Source organism: Loxodonta africana, chromosome 5 (genome assembly GCF_030014295.1).
Source record: "Loxodonta africana isolate mLoxAfr1 chromosome 5, mLoxAfr1.hap2, whole genome shotgun sequence".
Lineage (NCBI taxonomy): Eukaryota > Metazoa > Chordata > Mammalia > Proboscidea > Elephantidae > Loxodonta > Loxodonta africana.
In genome coordinates, this window is record NC_087346.1 from 80,628,490 (window position 1) to 80,651,251 (window position 22,762).

At 39.6% G+C, this 22,762-nt stretch overlaps 1 protein-coding gene across 15 annotated transcripts in view; it reads right to left on the reverse strand.

The window, feature by feature from the left end:
* Positions 1-22,762, reverse strand: part of MTHFD2L (methylenetetrahydrofolate dehydrogenase (NADP+ dependent) 2 like) — a 230,645-nt gene that overhangs the window by 81,118 nt on the left and 126,765 nt on the right. For 8 of the 15 annotated variants that reach the window (XR_010322077.1, XR_010322075.1, XR_010322081.1 and 5 more), the window contains 3 exons: positions 10,623-10,714; positions 7,070-7,275; positions 6,363-6,464 (listed from right to left, as the gene is read on the reverse strand). The exons of 4 other annotated variants lie outside the window; for them this stretch is intronic. Coding sequence is in view for 2 of the 11 variants with exons in the window: in XM_064285703.1 (XP_064141773.1) it covers positions 10,623-10,714 (92 nt within the window). In the remaining 9 variants the exon portion in view is untranslated. The remainder of the gene's footprint in view (positions 1-6,362; positions 6,465-7,069; positions 7,276-10,622; positions 10,715-22,762) is intronic. 3 more of the 15 variants (XM_064285703.1, XM_064285702.1, XR_010322074.1) reach the window with 2 other exon arrangements.

Sequence of the window (22,762 nt, forward strand, 5' to 3'; positions counted from 1 at the left end):
CTCCCTCAGGGGTTCTCTGTTGTGTTCCCTGTCAGGGCAGTCATCGGTTGTAGCCAGGCACCATCTAGTTCTTCTGGTCTCAGGATGATGTAGTCTTTGGTTTACGTGGCCCTTTCTGTCTCTTGGGCTCGTAGACAATCTCAGTCTTATTTCCATTTATCATTATGTTGCTTATTGGTCCCTTTGTGAGGATTTCTGTTGTCTTTATGTTGAGGTGTAATCCCTACTGAAGGCTGTGATCTTTGATCTTATCAGTAAGTGCTTCATGTTGTCTTCACTTTTAGCAATAAAGGTTGTGTCATACGCACAACACAGGTTGTTAATGAGTCTTTCTCCAATCCTGATCCCCCATTCTTCTTCACAGAGTCCAGCTTCTCAAATTATTTACTCAGCATGCAAATTGAATATCCATGGTGAAAGGATACAACCCTGACACACCCTTTTCCTGACTTTAAACCATGCAGTATCCCCTTGTTCTGTTTGAATGACTGTCTCGCGATCCATGTACAGTTTCCTCATAAGAACAATTGAGTATTCCAGAATTCCCATTCTCCTCAATGTTATCCATAATTTGTAACAATCCACTCAGTCCAGTGCCTTTGCATAGTCAATAAAACATAGGTAAACATCTTTCTGGTATTCTCTGCTTTCAGCCAGGATTCATCTGACATCAGCAATGATATCCCTGGTTCCATGTCCTTCTCTAAATCTGGCTTGAATTTCTGGCAGCTCCCTGACGATATACCGCTGCAACCACTTTTGAATGGTCTTCAGCAAATTTTTGCTTGCATGTGATATAAATGATATTGTTTGCTAATTTCCGCATTCAGATGAGTCACGTTTCTTGGGAATAGGCATAAATATGGATCTCTCCCAGTCAGTTAGCCAGGGAGCTGTCTTCCAAGTTTCTTGGCATAGACAACTGAGCACTTCCAGCACTGCATCTGTTTGTTGAAACATCTCAATTGGTATTCATCAATTTTTGGAGCCTTGTTTTTCATCAATGCCTTCAGTTCAGCTTGGACTTCTTCCTTCAGTACTATTGGTTCCTGATTATATGCTACCTCCTGAAATGGTTGAACATTAACCAATTCTTTTTCATATAGTGACTCGGTGTATTCCTTCCATCTTCTTTTGATGCTTCCTCTGTCATTTAATATTTTCTCCATAGAATCCTTCAGTATCGCAACTCAAGGCTTGAATTTTCTCTTCAGTTCTTTCAGCTTGAGAAATGAAGAGTGTGTTCTTCCCTTTTGGTTTTCCATCTCCAGGTCTTTGCACATCTCATCATAATACTTTGTCTTCTCCAGCTGCCCTTTGAACTTTTCTGTTCAGCTCTTTTACGTCATCATTTTTTCCTTTTGCCTTAGCTACTGTACATTCAAGAGCAACTTTCAGAGCCCCTTTTGACATCCATTTAGATCTTTTTTTTCCCTCTCCTGTCTTTTTAATGACCTCTTGCTTTCTTCGTGTGTAATGTCCTTGATGTCATTCCACAACTCATCTGGTCTTCGGTCATTAGAGTTCAATGGGTCAAATCTATTCTTGAGATGGTCTCTAAATTCAGGTGGGATATACTCAAGGTTGTACTTTTGCTCCCGTGGACTTGTTCTAATTTTCTTCAGTTTCAGCTTGAACTTGCATATGAGTAATGGATGGTCTGAGCCCAAGTTGGTTCCTGGCCTTGTTCTGACTGACGATATCCAGCTTTTCCATTGTTTCTTTTCACAGATGTAGACAATCTGATTAACTGTGTATTACACCTGGTGAGGTCCACGTGTATAGTCACCATTTATGTTGGTGAAAAAAGATGTTTGCAATGAAGAAGCTGTTGGTCTTGCAAAATTCTGTCATGTGATGTCCGACATTGTTTCTATTACCAAGGCCATATTTTCCAACTACTGATCTTTCTCCTTTGTTTCCAACTTTTGCATTCCAATCACCAGTAATTACCAATGCATCTTGATTGCATTTTTGATCAACTTCAAACTGCAGAAGTTGGTAAACATCTTCAGTTTATTCATCTTTGGCCTTAGTGGCTGGTGTGTAAATTTGAATAATATCTTACTGATAGTGTTAAAAATACTTATTTAAAGTCCTTTTTGAGTTGTGCTAATATGACTATTTTGTCACCACCAGCTTTTCCGTTTGCTGAGTTTGTTTGTCCTTCATGGTCTTTTTTGGTGTCGGTGTAGTCACGTTACATAGGATGTCTTCTTTTAGGGCATCCTGGACTCCCACAGCAGGCTTGTGCTAGCCTAGGCACTGTTGGGGTTCTGGCTGGCACTGTTGGGGGTATGGTTCAAGAGGAGAACTTGCAGTCAGGGCTGCTACTTTTTGCAGATGAATTTCCAGACTTGCTCCTGCTATGGCTCAGCTCCTAACTCTCAGGTTGTGCAAGTGGTACTGCTGACGCCTCAAGCTATATGGGCAGGAGGTGCTGTTCTAAGCTCAGCTGAATCAGTAGCGAAAGCAGGTGGCACCTTTCCCAGCACCCAGGTTCACACATGCTATGAAGAGGTGGCCCTGAGCTATGCACACAACTTGTGTGAGCATAAAGATGCCAGCATCTCTTTACAAACATTCACCTGTGTTCCATCACTCTCTTGCCTTAAGACTCTGCAAACTTCATTTGTTCTCCAATGAGAGACACCCCTATTCTAGTCAAGAGAGACCTTTTATATTTCCTAAAAAACAAACAGAAAAAAATTGCTCCTAGAAGAGCAATTATGTGTTTATTAATTTAAAAAATATTTTCCCCCAACATCTTAGAGGCAGTCTACTCAAGTCTCCAGAACCAGTGAAAAGCAGGACTCAACTGGCAAAAGATAAGTACATGTGTCTAACCTACTGTGCTGATGAAAAAATACCTCTTTAGGAGAAACCTCTCTCCCATTTACCCCACTCTGCACCAGGTCCCAGCTCAGCTTTAGAGAGAGCTGCATCTCCTGGGCTGGAAGTAGGACCTATCAAGTGCCCTGAGCCATTCTCCTGGCCTTGGAGAGGGAACAATTTAACAAACAGAAAAAAATAATCTGCCAGCTCCCCCGAGCTGGAAATTCAGGCAGACACAGCTCCTTTGCCTAAGCACAGGCATAAGGGGTCCATGGACTTTCAATGCCTTTCACCCCTGCATAGAACTGCGTGGACCCATTCCAACAGCATAGGCCCTCATTATCACAGTACAACAGGGTATATACCTGAAGCCTAACTTGGATTTTACCAGCTATATGGTGGAGGGGTAGGTTTGTGACATTTGACATGCTCTGCCTATTAAGCAGGGTCCTCACCTACCCACATCAGGGGCCTGAGGGCTAGTGGCTTCACCCATGCCACCTAGCCACCCGCAAGGGTCCAAAAATAAGTGGTGCCTCTTAGCCCTTACAGCCAAGAGCATTGGGTGCCCGTAGTCCAGCTACAAAACCCACCCACCTACGTGCACTAGGGAACAGGTACATGGTTTCCTTCCAGACACTCAGGGGCAGCTGCCAGCTCCCTGCCTTGCTCAGTGCATGACCCTCTACTGCAGCCAAATACCTGTGCCTACACCAATCACCCCTGCCCATCTAGGATTGAAGGTGAGAGCCTGTACCACACACTTGGTGACCAACTACCTGGACACCTGAGCTGAATCCATACAAGAACAGTAAATGGACTCCTGGGCTCAGGTACATAGTAACACATCTAACCACTGGGTGAGAGGACGTTAGAGCTTCAAAGCTGTCTATAATCAAACTAGCTCACATGAGCAGCCTCTTTGGGTATATCAAAACAAAACAAAACAAAAAAAGAAGGTGAGACAAAGTAAGCAAATATAAAATAAATAAATATAATAACTTATTGATGGCTCGGAGACAACAGTCAGTATTAAATAACATAAAGAGGCAGACCATGATGGCTTCAGCAAGCTCCCAAAACAAAGAATCAAGAAATCTTCCTGAGGAAGATAACTTTCTGGAATTATTGGAGGTAGAATACAAAAGATTAATATGCAGAACTCTTCAGGAGATCAGGCAAAGTGCAGAACAAGCCAAGGAACACACAGATAAAGCAGTAGAGAAACTTAAGAAGGTTATAGAAGAGCATAATGACAAATTTAACAGGCTGCAAGAATCCATAAAGAGACAGCAAACAGAAACCCAGATTAACAATAAAATTTCAGAATTAGACAACTCAATAGAAACTCATAGGAGCAGAATTGAGGCAAAGGAAGTCACAATTAGTGAGAATGAAGATAAAGCACTCAACAGCAACATATTTGAGGAAAAATCAGGTTAAAGAACTTTAAAAAATGAAAAAAAAAAAAAAACCCTAAAATTTTTTTTTTTTTTTTTTTTTTTTTTATCAAGAGGAATAACCTATGAGGGACTGGAGTACCAGAACAGGAGATGATACCAGAAAATACAGAGGGAATTGATGAAAATTTGTTGGCAGAACACTTCCCTGATACCGTGAAAGATGAGAAGATATCTATCCAAGATGTTCATTGAACCCCACACAAAGTATGTCCCAAAAGAAAGTCACCAGGACATATTATAATCAAAATTGCCAAAACCAAAGATTAAGAGAGAATTTTATGAGTGGCTAGGGATAAACAAAAAGTCATCTACAAAGGAGAGTCAATAAGACTAACTCAGGCTACTTAGCAGAAACCATGCAGGCAAGAAGGCAAAGGGATCACATATATAAAGGGCTGAAGGAAAAAAAAAAATTGCCAGCCAAGAATTATATATACAGCAAAACTGTCTCTCAAATATGAAGGTGAAATTCGGCCATTTCCAGATAAACAGAAGTTTAGGGAAGTTACAAAAACCAAACCAAAACTACAAGAAATACTAAAAGGAGTCCTCTGGTTAGGAAATCAATATCATCAGATAACAAACCAAGACTAGACCATAAGACAGAGCAACCAGATATCAAGCCAAATAGGGAAGTCACAAAAATAAATCAAAGCTAAAATGCTGAAAATAGGAGAAAAGAGACATCAATACGTAAAAGATCGCAACGTTAAAACAAAAAGAGGGACTAAAAAAATGGAGTCATAGATCTTTCAGATGGAAAGGAAGTGAAGGCGATATAAAGAAATAAGATTGGTTTAAACTTAGAAAAATAGGGGTAAATATTAAGGCAACCACAAAGAAAACTAACAATCCTGCACATTAAAATAAAAAACAAGAAAAATATAAAGACTCAGCAGTTACAAAATCAACAACAATGAAAAAGGTAAAAAGAAAATACTTAAAAATGGCTCAGCACAGAAAATTAGGTGGAACAAAAACTGTCAAAAACACACACAAAAAGACATCAAAATGACAGCACTAACTCATACCTATTGTCTTAGTCATCTAGTGCTGCCATAACAGAAATACCACAAGTGTATGGCTTTAACAAAGAGAAATTTATTTCCTCACAGTAAATTAGGCTAAAAGTCCAAATTCAGGGTGTCAGCTCCAGTGGAAGTCTTTCTCTCTCTGTCGGCTCTGGAGGAAGGTTTCATGTCATCAACCTTCCCCTGGTTGAGGAGCTTCTCAGGTGCAGAGACCCCAAGTCCAAAGGACACGCTCTGCTCCCAGTGCTGCTTTCTTGGTGGTATGATGTCCCCAACTCTCTGCTTGCTTCCCTTTCCTTTCATCTCTTGTAAGATAAAAGGTGGTGCAGGTCACACCCCAGGGAAACTCCCTTCACATTGGATCAGGGATGTGATCCAGTAAGGGTTTTACAATCCCACCCTAATCCTCTTTAACATAAAATAACAAACACAAAATGGATGACAACCACAGAATACTGGAAATCATGGCCTAACCAAGCTGATACAAACATTTTCACGGGGACATAATTCAACCCATGACATTCCACCATTTGGCCCCCCAAAATCACATCCTTACAACATGCAAAACATATTCATCCCATCTTAACTCCAAGTCCAAAATCCAAAAATTCCTCTTCATCTGAGAAATCTAGAATGCATATCTGCTTCCAAAATACAATGGCAGAACAGGCACAAGCTAGACATTTCCATGATAAATAGGAGAAATTGGAGGGAAAGAAGGCATAACAGGCACCAAGCAAGTCAGCAGACCACATTACATTAGCCCCCAAGGCTTTGAAAATAATCCTGTTCTCTGAGACCATTTACAAAATGGCCCTCTAGACTCTAGGAATTGGTCACACTCTCTGGATTCTGAGTTAGAGGCCCCTCAGCCCTTGGCTTCAGCTCTGCCTTCCAGGCCCACTGGGAGAGCAACTCTGTTCCCTTGGCTTTAGGCGAAACATTTTCCTAGTCCATCTGAGTGGCGACTCCACCCTTAGAAACACCAGAGGCCATGGTTCCACTTTTAAAACCCCAGATGTCCTGGCCATACCTTTTCAGACTGAGGCAGCTTGGCTTCTTGTGTTCCTTGTCTCTTCATCTTCTGCTTCCTGTGGCCTCTTGGCCCTCAGGCCTCACACCCGCATCTGCCCTGCTGGAACAAGTGTTGCAAAGCTCTGTAGCTCCACCAATAAGTGCCCGGAGGCACCCCACTCCACCAGGAAGCCTCCTGTGCACAGGCACTCAGCTCTCTTGCTCTGTGGATTGGCAAGCCTAGCTCCACCAAGTATCAGGAGGCACCCCACTCTGCCAAGAAGTGTCCTGTGCATAGCCACTCAGCTCTCTAGCTCTGTGGGTCAGCTCCAGTGCCATGTCACACTGGTCTCCTGGTTCAGCTGCTGCTGGCTCTCTGCCACTGACACTGCCACTTCTCTATCCGTTCACAGATTCAAAACCGATTCCACATTTTAAGTATCTGTTAGAGCAGCACCCCACTCTCGGTACCAAATCCTGTCTTTGTCATCTAGTGCTGCTGTAACAGAAATACCACAAGTGGATGGCTTTAACAAAGGGAACTTTATTTCCTCATAGTAAAGTAGGCTAAAATCCAAATTCAGGGCGTCAGCTCCAGGGAAAGGCTTTCTCTCTCTGTCAGCCTTCTCATCAATCTTCCCCCCAATTCTGCATGTATAATTATTCTCATTGGGGAATAAAACACTGTTCCAGGGGTTCAATAAACACCCACAGAAGACCACCTACCAATACCATCCATGGAATCGAAGAGAAAGTAAGGTTGTTGTTGTTAGGTGCCGTAGAGTCAGTTCTGACTTATTGTGACCATATGTACAATGGAACGAAACACTGCCTAGTCCTGCACCATCTTCACAATCATTGCTATGTCCGAGCCCATTGTTGCAGCCACTGTGTCAATCTGTTTCACTGAGGATTGTCTTAGGCTGGGTTCTCTAGAGAAGCAAAACCAGTAAGTGTATAAATATAGAGAGAGACTTATATGAAGGAAACAGCACACATGATTGTAGAGGTTGGAACGTCCCAAGTCAGTGGATCAGGATAGAGGCCTCTCCCAATTCACAGAGCCTCAGAAGCTGGTGAACCCAAGATCAGCAAATTGGAAAGCAGGGCTCCTGCTCACAGACTGTGAAAGTTTGAGGAATCCCAAGGTTGGCAGGCATTACTGAAAAGTTTCTCCTGATTCATGTAGCTGCAGAGACTGGCAAATCCAAGATCGGCAGCTTGGAGAGCAAGGATCTTGCTCACAGTTTGTGAAAATTGACAAATCCCAAGATCAACAGGTAAGCTGCTAGCTCAAGTCCCAAGAGCTGGAGGTCAGACAAGAGGCAGCTGCTGGATCCAGAACAAGCCAAAAACCTTGGCAAGGTGAGCAGGAAGGAAGTAGGTGGTGGGGTGTGGAGAGATTGCCCCCACCAGTACCACTCAACAGATTCCATCATGGGGGTGATCACATATCAGATTTCAACAGGGAAGTGATCACAACATTATACAACTGCCAAAACACTGAGAATGATGGCCCAGCCAAGCTGATACACACATTTTTGGGGGGACATAATTCAATCCATGACACCTATCAATAATTATGCTGAATATAAATGGACTACATGCACCAATAAAGAGAGAGTGGCAGAATGGATAAAAAAAACCTGATCTGTCTATATGCTGCATACAAGAGACACACCTAAGACTTAGAGACACAAACAAACTAAAAATCAAAGGACAGAAACAAATATATCAAGCAAACAACAATCAAAAAAAGGAGGAGTGGCAATATTAATTTCTGACAAAATAGACTTTAAAGTAAAATCCATCACAAAGGATAACGAAGGACACTATATAAAGATTAAAGGGTCAATACACCAGGAGGACACAATTATAATAAATATTTACACACTCAGTGACAGGGCTCCAAATATATAAAATAAACTCTAATGGCATTGAAAAGAGAAATACACAGCTCCACAATAATAGTAGGAGACTAAAATATGCCACTTTCAGTGAAGAACAGAACACCCAGAAAGAAGCTCAATAAAGACACAGAAGATCTAAAAGCCACAATGAACCAACTTGACCTCATAGACATATACAGAACACTCCACCCAACAGCAGCCAAGTATACTTTCTTTTCCAATGTAGATGGAACATTCTTCACAATAAACCACATATTAGGCCATAAAGTAAACCTTAACAGAATCCAAAGTGTTGAAGTAATACAAAGCATCTTTTCTAACCATAAAGCCAAAAAAGTAGAAATCAATAACAGAAAAAGCAAGGAATAAAATCAAACGTGGAAGCTGAACAACACCTTGCTCAAAAATGACTGGGTTATAGAAGAAATTAAGAATGGAATAATGAAATTCAGGGAATCAAATGAGAATGACAACACATCCTACCAGAACCTTTGGGACACAGCAAAAGCAGTGCCCAGAGGTCAATTTATTGCAATAAATGCACATATCCAAAAAGAAGAAAGGACCAAAATCAAAGAATTATCCCTACAATTGTAACAAAGAGAAAGTGGTAAAAGAAGCCCTCAGTCACCAGAAGAAAGTAAATAATAAAAATTAGAGCAGAATTAAATGAAATACAGAATAGAAAAATACTGAAAGAATTAACAAGACCAAAAGATGGTTCTTTGAAAAGATCAACAAAACCAATAAACCACTGGTCAAACTGACAACAGAAAAATAGGAGAGTAAGCAAATAACCCTAGTAAGAAATGAGATGGGCAATATCACAACAGACCCAACTGAAATTAAAGAATCATAACAGAATACTGTGAAAAATTCTACTCTAACAAACTTGAAAATCTAGAGGAAACGGACAAATTTCTAGAAACACACTACCTACCTAAACTAACACAAACAGAGGTGTAAAAACAGAGGTAGAACAACTAAATAAACCTATAACAAGAGTTTGAAAAAGTAATTAAAAAACTCCCAATAACAACAAAAAAAATTCCTGGCCCTGATAGCTTCACTGGAGAATTCTACCAAACTTTCAGAGAAGAGTTAACACTGCTACTACTAAAGGTATTTCAGAGCACAGAAAAGGATGGAATACTCCCAAACTCATTCTACGAAGCCAGCATAACCCTGATACCAAAACCAGGTAAAGACACCACAAAAAAATAAAATTACAGACGAATATCCCTCATGAATATAAAAAAAATCCTCAACAAAATTCTAGCCAATAGAATTCAACAACATATCAAAAAAAAAAAATAATAATAATTCACCATGACCAAGTGAGATTCATAGCAGCTATGCAGTGGGGGTTCAACGTTAGGAAAACAATCAACATAATCCATCACATAAATAAAACAAAAGACAAGAACAGCATAATCTTATCAATTGATGCAGAAAAGGTATTTGACAAAATCCAACACCCGTTCATGAGAAAAACTCTCAGCAAAATATGAATAGAAGGGAAATTCCTCCACATAATAAGGGGTATTTATACAAAGCCAAGAGCCAACATCATCCCAAATGGAGAGGGTCTGAAAGCATTCCCCCCGAGAATGGAAACCAGACAAGGATGTCTTTAATCACCACTCTTATTCAACATTGTGCTGGAGGTCCTGGCCAGAGCAATTAGGCTAGAAATAAAGGGCATCCAAATTGCAAAGAAGAAGTAAAAGTATCTCAATTTGCAGATGATATGATCTTACACACAGAAAATTCAGAAGAATCCACAAGAAAACTATTGGAACTAATAGAAGATTTCAGCAAAGTTTCAGGATACAAGATAAACATACAAAAATCAGTTGGATTCCTCTACACCAACAAAGACAACTTTGAAGAGGAAATCAATACCAATTACAATGGCCACCAAGAAGATAGAATACTTAGGAATAAATCTAACCAGAGACATAAAAGATCTATACAAAGAAAACTACAAGACGCTACTGCAAGAAACCAAAAGAGACCCACTAAGTGGAAAAACATACCTTGCTCATGGATAGGAAGACTCAAAATTGTGAAAATATCTACTTTTTTTTACCCAAAGCTATCTGCAGATACAATGCAATCCCGATCAAAATTCCAATGACATTTTTTAACGAGATGGAGAAACAAATCACCAACTTCATATGGAAAGGGAAGAGGCTCTGGATAAGTAAAGCATCACTGAAAAAGAAGAACAAAATTGGAGGCCTCACACTACCTGATTTTAGAACGTATTATACTGCCACGGTAGTCAAAACAGCTTGGTACTGTTATAACAGATACATAGACCAATGGAATAGAATTGAAAATCCAGCATAAATTCATTCACTTACGATCAGCTGATATTCGACAAAAGCCCAAAGTCCGTTAATTGGGGAAAAGACAGTCTCTTTAACAAATGGTGCTGGCATAATTCCATATCCATCTGCAAAAAAATGAAACAAGACCCATACTTCACACCATGTAGAAAACTAACTCAAAATGAATCTACAACCTATGTATAAAATCTAAAACAAAAAAGATCATGGAAGAAAAAATAGGGATAATGCTAGGAGCCTTAATACATGGCATAAACAGTACACAAAATATTACTAATGATGCAGAAACAACATAAGAGAAATTACATAACTGGGAGCTCCTAAAAATCAAGCACTTATACTCGTCTGAAGAGTGCACCAAAAGAGTAAAAAGATTACCTATAGACTGGGAAAAAAAATCTGGCTACGACAAATCCGATCAGTGTCTATTCTCTAAAATTTACAAGGTACTGCAAAACCTCAACAACAAAAAGACAACTAACCCAATTCAAAAATGGGCAAAGGACATGAACAGGTGCTTCACCAAAGAGAACATTTAGGTGGCTAACAGATACATGAGGAAATGCTCATGATCATTAGCCATTAGAGAAATGCAAATCAAAACTACAATGAGATACCATCTCACATCAACAAAACTAGCGTTAATCCAAAAAACACAAAATAATAAATGTTGTAGAGGTTGTGGAAGACTGGAACGCTTATACACTGCTGGTGGGAATGTAAAATGGTACAACCACTTTGGCAATCGATTTGGAGCTTCCTTAAAAGTCTAGAAATAGAACTACCATACGATCTAGCAATCCCACTCCTTGGAATATCCCACTACCCACTGCCGTCAAGTCGATTCCAACTCATAGCAACCCTATATATCCTAGAGAAAAAAGAGCCTTCATACGAATAGATATATGCACACCCATGTTCACTGCAGCACTGTTCACAATAGCAAAAAGATGGAAACAACCTAGGTGCACATCAACAGGTGAATGGATAAACAAATTATAGTATATTCACACAATGGAATATTATGCAAAGATAAAGAACAATGACGAATCCATAAAACATCTCATAACATGGATGAATCTGGAAGTCATTATGCTGAGTGAAATTAATCAGCTGCAAAAGGACAAATATTGTATGAAACCACTGTTATAAGAACTCAAGAAAAGATTGAAATACAGAAGAAAATATTCTTTGATGGTTATGAGGGTGGAGAGGGAGAGAGAGGGGTATTCACTGAATAGTAGACAAGAATTATCTTAGGTGAAAGGAAGGACAACACACAATACAGGGGAAGTTAGCACAGATGGACTAAACCAAAAGCAGTTTCCTGAATACAACCACACACTTCAAGAGACAGAGTAGCAGGGGCAGGGGTCTGGAGTCCATGGTTTCAGGGAACATCTAGGTCAACTGGCTTAACAAAGTTTATTAAGAAAATGTTCTGCATCCCACTTTGGTGAGTGGCATCTGGGGTCTTAAAGGCTAGCAAGCAGCCATCTAAGATGTATCAATTGATCTCAACACACTTGGAGCAAAAGAGAATGAAGAACACAAAAGACATGAGGAAAATATGAGCCCAAGAGACAGAAAGGGCCACCATTAACAGAGATTCCATTAGCCTCCAGAAAAACTAGATGGTGCCTGGCTACCACCAATAACCGGCCTCACAGGGAACACAACAGAGAGTCTCTGACAGAGCACAAGAAAAGGCGGGTGCAGAACTCAAATTCTAGTTAAAAGAACAGACTTAATGGTCTGACTGAGACTGGAGGAATCCCAGAAGACAAAGCTCCCAGACTCTCTGTTAGCTCAAAACTAAAACCATTCCTGAAGCCAACTCTTCAAAGATTAAAAAACAAAGATGGATTATAAGACATAAAACAATACTTGTGAAGAGTGTGCTTCTTAGCTCAAATAGATGCATAAGACTAAATGGGTAACTCCTGTCCAGAGGTGAGATGAGATGGCAGAGAGGAATAGGAGCTGGTTGAATAAAAAAAAAAAAAAAAAAAAAAATTTGAATTTTAAAGGAGTGTGCTATCACATTATAGGGAAAGCAACTAGGGTCACATAACAATGTGTGTATAAATTTTTGTATGAGAAACTAATTTGAATTGTAAACTTTCACTTAAAGCAAAATAAGAAAAATAAAACAAAACTAATTTGCTCTGTAAACTATAAAGTACAATAAAGAAAATCTCAAAAAAAAAATTTATCACCCTTGTTTTTCCCTTTTACTGTTTCTTTAAAACCGTATCTAGGTCAAATGCAAGTACTATGCAACTTCCCTTACCACTGCATGTTTAAATATATTAAATATCTCTCATGCATTTTAAGGAAACTATCTGAACATTTAGTACAGAACATCAATGTGCCATTATTTCAACCATTTGGACTGATGGCATGAACTGTGGTAATTGAGAAGCCTAAGAACTTAAGTACTTCCCCCCAAAACTCAGGACAACGCTTTCTCACCTAGCAGTGCATGAACCATTATTAATCAACCAAAATCAAAACCAAAGCCAAACAAAACAAAACCAATAACAAATTTGAAGCAGCAAGAGCACTGGTCTAGAAGACAGGGATTCTTAGTTCCAGTACTAGGTACACAACTAACTAGTATTGTGACCTAAGGTAAGTCATGTGACTGGCCAGTATATGTAAAATTAGACAGTTATGGATATCTAATCCCAAAGAATACTTAAAATATAAATATTTCATAAAACATTCACTAATTAACTTTACCCAAACTATGATACACTTACCCATCTGTTTGCTCATTCTTTTAACAAGCACTCATTGATGGTTTATTATGCAAGGCTCTATCTGCAAACTAGAAATTCAGATATTAAGGCAAATACACAGTCTGCTTTTTGGAGCTCATTGTGGACAAGAAAACCAAACAATGATAACAGAGTACGGCACTGTGATATAGAAATGCCCAGGCCATGGATGGGAAATCAGAGTGGGGCTTGGGGAAGGGACACCTACCCTAGCCTGTGACTAGCTGTGAGGTCATGTTTTCTAGAGGGCTGTGCTGATTCTTAAGAAATGCCCTGAATGAATTGATTACACAGGATTCGAATCTGTTACATCTGCGGAAAAAGGTCATGGAGAAGCTCAATATCAACAGTCAAGACAAAGCCAGGGGCCCACTGTGGAATTCCTCATGTGCAAGTTTGAATTGAAGCTGAAGAAAATTGAACCAAGTCCACAATAGCCAAAATATGACCTTGAATACATCCTGCCAAAATTTAAGGCCATCTCAAGAATAGATTTGACGGGCTGAATACTAATGACCAAAGACCAGATTTTTGCGTAGGCCTCTTGTCTTTGTTATCTAGTGCTGTTATAACAGAAATACCATATCTGGGTGGCTTTATTAAACAGAATTTTATTTTCTCACAGTTTGGGAGGCTTCAAGTCTGAATTCAGGTTGCTGGCTCTAGCGGAAGTCTTTATCTCTCTGTCAGCTCAGGAGGAAGGACCTTGTCTCTTCTAAGCTTCTGCTCCTGGGCAATCTTCCTGAGGCTTGGTGTCTCTTTTCCCCCATCTCTGTTTGGCTTGCTTGTTTACTGTCTCTTATATCTCAAGAAAGACTTACTCAAGATACATCCTACACCAATCCTGCGTCATTAACAACCCATTCCCAAATGGGACTATAATCACAAACATACAGGTTAGGATTTATAGCACATATTTTTGAGGAACACAATTCAATCCATAACATTCCACCCTTTGTTGTTGTTGTTAGGTGCTGTCTAGTTGGTTCCGGTTTATAGTTATCCTTTGTAAAACACAAGGGAATACTGCCTGGTTCTGTACCATCCTCACAATCTTGTTATGCTTGTGCCCACTGTTGCAGCCACTGCGTCAATCCATCTCTTTGAAGGTCTTCCTCTTTGTCACTGACTGTCTACTTTACCAAGTATGATGTCCTTTTCCAGGGACTGGTCTCTCCTGATAACATGTTCAAAGTGTGTGAGACATAGTCTCACCATCCTTGCTTCTAATGAGCATTCTGGCTGTATTTTTTCCAAGACAGACTTGTTCGGTCTTCTGGAAGTCCATGGAATATTCAGTATTCTCCACCAGCACCATAATTCAAATGCATCGATTCTTCTTTGGTCTTCCTTATTCACTGTCCAGGTTTCACATGCATAGGAGGTGACTGAAAACATCATGGCTCGGATCAGGTGCACCTGAGTTCTTAAAAAGACGTTTTTGCTTTTTAATACCTTTTTAGAGAGGTCTTTTGCAGATTTGCCTAATGCAATGCATGGTTGGATTTCTTGACTGCTGCTTCCATGGGTGTTGATTTTGGATCCAAGTAAAATGAAATCTTTGACAAATTCAATATTTTCTTCAATTATCATAATGTTTCTTATTGGTTCAGTTGTGAAGATTTTTGTTTTCTTTATGTTGAGGTGTAATCCATACTGAAGACTGTGGTCTTTGATCTTCATCAGCAAGTGTTTCAAGTCCTCTTCACTTTCAGCGAGCAAGGTTGTGTCATCTGCATATCGCAAGTTGCTATGAGTCTGCCTCCAATCCTGATGCCACGTGTTCTTCTTCATAGAGTCCAGGTTCTCAGATTATTTGCTCAGCATACAGACTGAATAGGCATGGTGAAAGGATACAAGCCTGATGCACACCATTCTTAACCTTTGGCCCCCCAAAATTCATGTCCTTGCCACACGCAAAACACTTTCACCCCATCACATCATCCTAAAAGTCTTAAAACAACTGTGAACCTGTGGAATCTAGAATACAAGTTATCTGTTTCCAAAATACAGTGACAGAATAGGCACAAGGTAAACATGTCCATTACAACGGAGAAATTGGTCTGAAAGAAGGGGTAACAAGCACCAAGCAAGTCCAAAACCCAGCAGAACAAATTACATATTTCTCAAGACTTGAAAATAATCATATGTTCTCTGAGACCATCTGGACAACAGCCCTGCCCTCCAGACTCTGTGTGTTGGCTGCCCTCTGGATTCTGGGTGGAGGCCCCTCAGCCCTGGGCTTCAACTCTCCCTTCCAGGCCCACTGGGATGGCAACTCTACTCCCTCGACTTTGGGTGACCCCATTCTCCTAGTCCATCTGAGACCCACTTCAGCTTAGGCAGGCCCTGTTCTTCTGCCCACTTGGCATGGAAGCCCCACCTCCTCAGTTTGGGGCAGTGACCCTACTCCGCTGATACACTTAATGGCAGCCCCACACTCCAGAATCAAGTTGGTGAAGATCCGATTTGAAACCTAGGAAGCTGTGGCCCCACACTTTGAGATCCATGAGACCATGGCCACAGCCTTTCAAACCAAGAAGGCCTTGCTTTCTGTGCTCCTTCTAACAGTTCTGCTGATCTCTAAGCTGCTCCAGGGATGATCTTTTTCTTTTCCAGGAGGACAATAGATATAGATCCTCTGGCCTATTTCCCGCTTGTAGAATTCCAAGAGGCAAACAGCATTCTTTCCATTCATTCTTTGTCAGTTCCCTTCAGTCTAAGCTGATGGGTTTTCTGCTGTGGTAGTTGGTTAGATATATCAAAGGCTTAATCTCTTAACAAAGATTGTGTAGCCATGTTGTCCTTGGTGAAAATTCTAGGACATGTGTCCTTAGTTTGTACAACAGAATTTTCCAAATCTTTAAGTTTTGTTTTCATTCTGCATGGTTCACTTTTAAGTCCATCTCTTCTTACCTCATTCATCTTATTATAAGCAGAAAAGAGAAACCACATGTCTCCTTTAAGATCTTGCTTAGAAATCTCCTCAGCTAAATATCCAAGCTCATCACTTACAAATTCTATCTTCCACCAATCATTTGAACGTAATTTGTTCTTTGCCACTGCATAAAAAGCATCGCCCTTCCTCCATTGTCCAATCACCTGTTCATTTCCTTTTAAAGCCTCACCAGAAGCACATTTAACGTCCATATTTCTGGCAACATTCTGTAGGTGGCACCATATGTATCCTCTAAGATGATAGAGACTTTGTCTACAGCTTTCCTCACTTCCTTCTGAGCCCTCATTAGAATTGTCTTTGATCTCCATATTTCTACCAACAGTCTCTTCAAGGCAATCTAGGCTTTTGCCATTGTTGTTGTCCTGTGCCACTGAGTGGATTCTGACTCATAGGGACCCTAAAGGATGGAGTAGAACTGTCCCATAGTGTTTGTCAGGGTGTAGTCTTTACAGGAGCAGATCACTAGATCTTCCACGGAGCCACTGGTGGGTTCGAACAACCAGGGCTCCACTTCTACCATCAAAAAAAAAAAAAATTTTTTTACCATTAGGCACCTAAAAACTCTCACACCCTCTACCCATTACCCAATTCCAAAACCACTTCCACATTTTAGAGCACCACCCCACTCTTCCGGTACCAAATTCTGTCTTGGTTATCTAGTGCTGCAGTAACAGAAATACCACAAGTGGGTGGCTATAACAAACAGAAATTTATTTTCTCATGGTTTAGGAGGCTAGAAGTCTGAATTCAGGGTGCTTGATCTAGGAGAAGGCTTTCTCTCCCTGCCAGCTCTGGAGGAAGGTCCTTGTCTCTTCTGAGCTTCTGCTCCTGGGCAATCTTTATGTGGCTTGGCATCTCTCTTCCCCCATCTCTGCTCTGCTTGCTTGTTTAATCTCTTTTATATCTCAAAAGAGATCGAGTTAAAATACACCCTACACTAATCCAGCCTCAGTAACTTAACAAAGACAACCCATTTCCAAATGGGATTATAACCACAAGCATAGAGGCTAGGATTTCCAACACATATTTTGGGGGGACGTAATTCAATCCATAACACCTCTCTAAACATATGTCATTTGAACAAAGACATGAATGAAATTAGAGAGTGTCATAAGATAAATCAGTGGTTTCCAAACTTTTTGGTTTCAACACCCCTTTACATTGTTAAAATTACTTAGGACCCAAAAGAGCTTTGCTTATGTGGGTTACATCTATTTATTTTACCATATTAGAAATTAAAAGTGATAAATCATTTAAACATTTATTGAATTATTTTGAAAAACAAAACATTGCATGTTAAAATAAATTTTAATGAAAATAAGTAAATATTCCAAAAAACAAAAATAATTAGTGAAAACAATGGCATTGTTTTACTGTTCCACAAATTTTTAATGATAGCTTAATAGAAGACAGCTGGATTCTCATATCTGCTTCTGTGGTCAATCTGTTGCAATAAGTTATTTTGGTTGAAGGATAGGAAGACTCAGCCTCACACACATATGTAATTGGCAAAGGAAGGAGTATTTTAAGAGACTTTTCAGACAATTATGGATATCCTTCTTTGAATCTACACCAAAACTTGACAAGGGTAGTTTCTTAAGGTTAGTTACAATGTAAAATCTGAAATGGAATTCGGTGAACTTTTTGTACTCTGTTAAAATCCAAAAATCCATAAAATCCGTCAGTCATTTGGAAAATATCAGTTCACTGAGTTATGCAGATCTTCCAAATATTATCACATGTCACTAGACAACATTAAAAAAAAAATCACGTTAGTTAATATAACCAGCGGTCTCATGGAAAACAATGTTAAGTACTGGGAAGATGTCAAGCTCACAGTGGAGGATACTATTCTCCAAAAGTTCTAAGTTTTGTTTGAAAGCTCAAATTTAATTACTGACAACAAAATAGTTGTTTTCTTTGAAGTGACAGGCTCAATTCATTCATTTTTAAGGAAATATCTGCCAAATATCTAAATCTAACCACAATTTTTCTGTAAATCATTCCTTCCAGTAAAAATGCTGTTAGCAGTTAGTAAGCTCACAACTCACGCAACTACTCAAGTGCTTTTTCTCAAGCCACTGTGTCTCAACAGAAGTGCTTCATGCAAACTTCTCATTTTGCCATACAGAATTAAAAATACATGTATTCAAGAGTTGAGATTTAATAAATTTAATAATTTTTTTATAGTTTAATGAAGGGCATTCTTAAGTGACACTTGTGACACTTGCTATTTCTTCTATTTCTTTTTTTAGGGCATGGAAGTGAATACAGTAGTTTTGGGTATCATTCCCTTGCTTCCTGCTAAGATACAAGCAGTTTTACCATCCATTGTTTTTGCCCCATCTTTACAAAGGACAACATAAGGAAAAGGCCAATAATGTTCTAGTATTTTTATGAAAGCATTTTTCATGTCATGGACCCTATGAAATAGTCTTGGACCCCCAATAAGTAAAAGGGATCTTCACAGCTGGCGTGAGTGATCAGGTCAGTCACCAAATATGCATTTGCCTCTCCATGCGTATAACTGACAAAAGTGGATTTGAGAATGCCTCAAGACTTTTCCTCAAGTACATCAAATGTCTTCGGTACAGAAGTCTTATCCTATTGTAATAACCCCTTCCTAAGACTCACAGCCCCTGACCCATGATTTCTCTCTTAGGATAGCTAGCCTAGCCTGAGGGCTGGTGCAAGTCCACCAGCAACTCATCTGGGTGTCTTTTGCACCCACAACCAGCTTTTGCTCTACATTTTCCTTCTCTATGACAAAAGTCAAAAGCCCTCAAGATGATTCTGACTCATGGTGACCCCATGTGTTTCGAAACAGAACTGTGCTCCATAGGGTTTTCAATGGTTCTGATATTTCAGAAGTAGATTGCCAGGTCTTTCTTCTGAGACATCTCTGGATGAATTAAAACTACTACCTTTTTGGTTAGTAGCCAAGCACTTAACCATGTCCCTGGGTGGTGCAAATGGTTAAGCACTCAACCATCAGCAAAAAAGTTGGCAGTTTGAACCCACCCATCAGTGCCTCAAAAAACAGGCCTAGTGATCTGCTTTGGGAAGGTCACAGCCTTAAATACCCTATGGGGCAGTTCTACTGTGAACAAATGGGGTTGCCTTGAGTCGGAATCGACTCCACAGCAACTAGCAACAACAACATGACAAAAACAGATCACTAGACACTCTGACTCATTTCCTGCAAAGCCAAAAGGAGGTTCTTCTATACCACCAATCAATGGCCACCCCACCCCTGTCCATCTTTCTGGTCTGAGGATTGTACCATCTTCCAGCAGAGTGGAAAGACTGTTGTGATGAATATAATGAATGAATATGATGAATATAATGAAGTGAGGTCACTTGAGACCTCACCCCCCACAAACCGGAAGTGGCATTTTCTTCCACAGGCCCAACCTTAAACATTAGTAATCATGCAACAACAGCTGTAACAAATAGCAACAAGAGGGTTGTTCTGTCACACCTATCAACAAACTAAATGGTGCTATTTCTAATGTTGGTCCACCACAGAGCATAAAAACAATGTTACTAAACAGTATTTTCGGCCAAACCTGACAGACTGCACTGTCATAGGTGAGATCAGAGTGCAAGTCTAACTTAGGGAAGAACAGACACTTGGAGAGAAGGAAAAAAGCTCTCAGTACTCCTCAGGATGTGATGGGTGACTCTGTTACCTTGCCTACAAGCTTTGTTTTGGGAAAATTAATAGCTGCTGATAACATGCCTTGTGATTCATGGGCCAAACAAAAAATAAGGGCATAACATTCATATTCATTTGAAAACACTAAAAATATGCAGAATATGAGATCTGAAAAGATCTGAGAAGAAAGCATGGAAATTAGGAGAATAATATTTTGAGGTAAAAAAAAGGCTTATTAAAAACACACAGACAAAACAATAAAACCTAGTACCAAAAAATACCAAATACCAAAAAGGCCAAAAATACCAAATGATTTTTTATTCATTTTTTACCAAATATCTTTTCAGAACTTGTTGTACTCTCAGTGAAATTAGCACTTTGGCAGTTTCAAATCACACATCCACAAAGAGTATGCGAATCTGTGTTTTCCTACAGAATTTACCATGTATGCATTATTTTGCACCATACGGCCTAATAGGAGTGTAATGAGATGTTATACTCTGTTATACTCCAAGTTATGCTCAGATTTGGGAGTATAGAGATAACTGACAGAACCCAGGGAACTTGGAATCTGCTGTATGGGAGATAACTAGTAAAACTGAAATCTACTGTAATAAAAATATGCCAGATGTATGCAGGGTGCATAGTTAAATTGGTAAAAGGAAAGAAAACTGCCAAGGTCTTTCTTGCCTTAAAAAAAACAAACAAACAAACTCATTGCTGTCGAGTCAATTCCAACTCATAGCGACACTATAGGACAGAGTAGAACTGCCCCATAGGGTTTCCAAGGAGCACCTGGTGGATTTGAACTGCTGACCTTTTGGTTAGTAGCTGTGGTGCCTAACCATTATGCCACCAGGGTTTCCCTTTCTTGCCTTGTAATAATAAATTCTTGAAAAACGTGCAACACATCATTGAAAAATGAAAAACTACTTCCACTGGGAGGCTTTCTGTTGCCCCACAGGTCCTCAGATGAGAACTAGTCTCCCTGCAATATTTGCCTATAGCACAGTGTACTCTCTTTTCTTAGAAATTTTCAAATTTTGCAATTGCCTTTGTAGGCTGTTACTTGAATAATGTCTGTTTAGAGTAGACTATGAGGCGACATTGGTAATTCAGTGGCAGAGTTCTCACCTTCCATGAGAGGAGACATAGATTTGATTCCCAGACTGTGTACCACATGAGCAGCCTCCACCCTTTTGTCAGTGGAGGCTTGTGTGTTGTTATGATGCTGAACAAGTTTCAGCAGAGTTTTCAGACTAAGATTGGCTATGAAGAGACACCTAGAGATTTACTTCTGAAAATCAGCCAATGAAAACCCTACAAATCACATTGGTCAGATCCGCAACCGATCACGGGGATGGTGCAGAATTTGTCAGCGTTCAGTTCCATTGTTCATGGGGTTGCCATGAATTGGAGGCCAATTCGACAGTAGCTGACAACAAAGAGTCGAATATAAGCTCCATGAGGGTAGAAACCAATTAAGTTTTACTGTACACCTAGCACTTAATGTGATGTCTTGACCACAAGGCACTCGATAAATGTATCTTTACAGAAATAAAGGAGCTAATGTGAGAAAGCAGTTGATAGAGTTCAATAAGGATCTATTAGACATCTTTGAGGTAACAGATAAGTCCTCAGAATTCTGACGAACAAAAAAGTTTATTTGTGAGATAAAGTTTTTTTTTTTTTCTTCATAGTGAGTAGGAAAGAGCTTCCAAGAGTAAAGAGTACATCATTTGAATAGTGTCTCTCATTTGTGCCTTTTAATTTAATTGACTTGGCTGGCACTGCAGGGTTGTAGAGAAGGAACAAGAAGGCAAAACAGGTTTAAGTGCCTGCAGGTCTTGGAAGTGTCTCAGCAAGCAGTGGTAGCAGGGGTTGGTAAGAGGGGGAAGAGAAGTGAACAGAGATTCCAGCAGTCCCAAATCCCAAGTCCCAAGAGAAACGTGATTTTGCTCCACTGGTGACTCTGTACGTGCAAAAATGAGATGATACTATCTCTGCATTAGGAACTACTAACATAGTCAGGATTGATATTAGGTCCACACAACCATACAATTTGAGTCAGTGGAAAGAACCTGGGCTTTGGAGGAAGCAGATCTCCACTTTGACAACTGTTAATTTGTGACTTACACTAATGATAAATCTTATATGTCACAATTATAAAAATAGAGACAATGTTACTTCTCACCTTTTGCCCTAGGTTTTCTGTAAAAATAAAGTAGATGAAAGCAATGAGGATGGTGCTTGGTAAACAGTGGTACTCAGGGAATGATAATTGCTTTTATCTTCATATTTTCCTAATTGAAATTCCAAACATAATATAAATGTTGCATTGAATATAGATTCACTGATATCAATTTACTGTAGGTGCTGTTATGCCTATTTAATAGTGTCTTTTTTCTTTTTGAGTCTCTGAGTGGTCCAAATGGCTGATTAACACATTCAGCTTCTAACTGAATGGCTGGAAGTTGGAGCCTATCCAGAGGCACCTCAGAAGAAAGTTCTGATGATCTCCTTCCAAAATAGACAACCATTGAAAATTCTGTACGGCACAGTTCTCTGACACACACAGGGTGGCCATGAGTCACAGTAGACTTGACAGAGACTAGTTTTTATGACTTTTTAAAAAATTGCTTTAAAGTTTTTTTTTTTTTCCAAAAAATTCAAGGTATAATTAAATTTCCATAAATCAATGTCATTGTTAATCTCTTTTTGGCAATTTTAGCAATTCAGTCTATTCTGCAAATAT